Below are 1973 nucleotides of genomic sequence, written 5' to 3'. Positions count from 1 at the left end.
GGCTCAGCTTACTGAAATATTTTGAGCATTTCAATACGCACTCGTTTGAGCATCAGCATCAAGCCTAAATAAACTTTTGACAGGAACTGCGAAGGCAGTAAATACCGAAGCTGTAAAAGCTGTGTGTTGCGGAGCAGAGAGTAATCTGCATCTGGAAAACATCATGTACGCAGGATGTCTCGTAACTCTGTGTTTACTGCTCCGGTTACGACCTTCCCACCGCTCTGTCAGCGTCACAGTCTGAATGAAGACCTTAACCTAAACTCTCCTACAGTGGCCCTGAAATGCTTTCTTTGCACAGTTAACAGGATAATTCACCCAAAAATGAATGCACTCACCCTCACGTCGTTCCAAACCTGTATGCTGTTTTTTTTCTCTCTTCTGTGGAACACAAAAGAAGATATTTTGAATAATGTTTTTTTTCCATACAGCAAAAGTTGTTTTGGAAAACAAAAACAGTTCATTCTAGAAAATATCATTTGGCTGAACTATCCTCGTTTTGTTATTGTTGTTTTTTTATATGGTTTGTATAGGCTATAGTTATTGTAAGCCATGTGGGTTGGCTTTGTTCTATAATGAATCATAACAAAAACAAACAAACCCATCACATTCATACAAAATCGAGTTGTTGGAGTTTTATTTAACTAGGATTTATTATTATTATTATTTCTCATTTAGGGTTATGGACAAGCCTGCAAAGTTTTGAAACTCTGAGGTGTTGTGGGATGTGTGTATGTGCATGCAAAATGTTTATTACAATTATGATGCTCGTGGATGCTCGTGGACCTGCAATTTCACAGTTAACCGCAGCTGCACAGACTCTTTTTTTTGGCCATACTTAGTTAGTTTCTCAACTACTCTATGGGAATATTTACATTTAGAATTATACATTTGGCAGATGCTTTAATGTGAAGAAACGTCCATACATTTTTATCAGTTCAAGCACGGTAATTTCACTGAGAATGTAGTGCCATGCTCTAGTGCTTGAGCTTCACAAAAGGACACGCACACAAATAAAATAAAATAAACAAAATTTTCAGCTTAAAATTTTTTTTTTTTATAATATTCATATTTTTTGGAAAAGTTAAAATAGTTGTTAAAAACAGTTTTATAAAGGATATGTGTTATGTGTGAGAAGTATTAATGATTTTTTTTTGTGTGTGTATGTGTGTGTGGGTTTTCTTGATGTTGTATTGAATCCAATTATGGTCATTTTGACCCGCAATATAAAAATCATACCCTTAATTTGACACAAAATTGGTTATGCTTCATTACAGCATCCTTCACATTGATACTCTGTAGAATCGCCTGAAGTTGACATAATCGGTCTCTTTGCCCTCCACAGCGTTCAGCATTTTGAGAAGAGCATTAAGTTCATGCACGAGTCTCGACTGAAAGGCGAGGGCTGTCTGGTGCACTGGTAAGTGAGGGGTTCATTTGTCCTCCAGCTATTAAATCTACACTATACATGAACCGATGTTAGGTTTGCATACGATTGCATTCACCCAGATACACGACTCTACCTTAAGAGGAAGCTAAATGTGCACTCAACCCAGATACCAGCCCTAATCGAGCCCAGTGTGACCATGTGAACAGCTGATAACTAGGTGTCAAGGGGGGGTGGGCTATTTTTGAACTTCCCAAAACAACAGTAAACACGAGCATGTATTTGATATGAGACTATAACACCTCAATCCATTCTCAAAAACATCATGAGGTCTGTAGTATTTCTCTGAAATCTCACCTTCTTCCTCCTGAGTTGAATGCGTAGGGTTACCCTAGTAAAAAAAGTAGTATATTTAAAATACGTTTATCTCATACTAAGTATAGTTCAGATCTATTAACTTTACATATCGCTCTATGAGACTTATTGATATAAAAATTTGAATTAAACTTTATTTGGAGTACTGCTTGCGCACAATGCACAATTAATATTAAGCCTAAAATGTGTTTTAATGTCACTGTTGATGAGG

The 1973-nt window shown here is 36.6% G+C and overlaps 1 protein-coding gene across 1 annotated transcript in view; it reads left to right on the top strand.

Moving 5' to 3' along the window:
* The first annotated feature begins 1327 nt into the window (after window positions 1-1327).
* LOC107578646 (dual specificity protein phosphatase 22-B-like) overlaps window positions 1328-1973 on the top strand; it is a 1844-nt gene continuing 1198 nt past the window's right edge. The window contains exon 1 of the mRNA XM_016264585.1: window positions 1328-1420. Coding sequence (XP_016120071.1) covers window positions 1377-1420 — 44 coding nt within the window. The 5' untranslated portion in view covers window positions 1328-1376. The remainder of the gene's footprint in view (window positions 1421-1973) is intronic.

This window comes from Sinocyclocheilus grahami, unplaced genomic scaffold, assembly GCF_001515645.1.
Source record: "Sinocyclocheilus grahami isolate Dianchi unplaced genomic scaffold, SAMN03320097.WGS_v1.1 scaffold11319.1, whole genome shotgun sequence".
NCBI classification, from domain to species: Eukaryota; Metazoa; Chordata; class Actinopteri; order Cypriniformes; family Cyprinidae; genus Sinocyclocheilus; species Sinocyclocheilus grahami.
The sequence above is the reverse complement of the archived record's forward strand: the minus strand, read 5'-3'. Positions and strand labels throughout refer to the sequence as shown.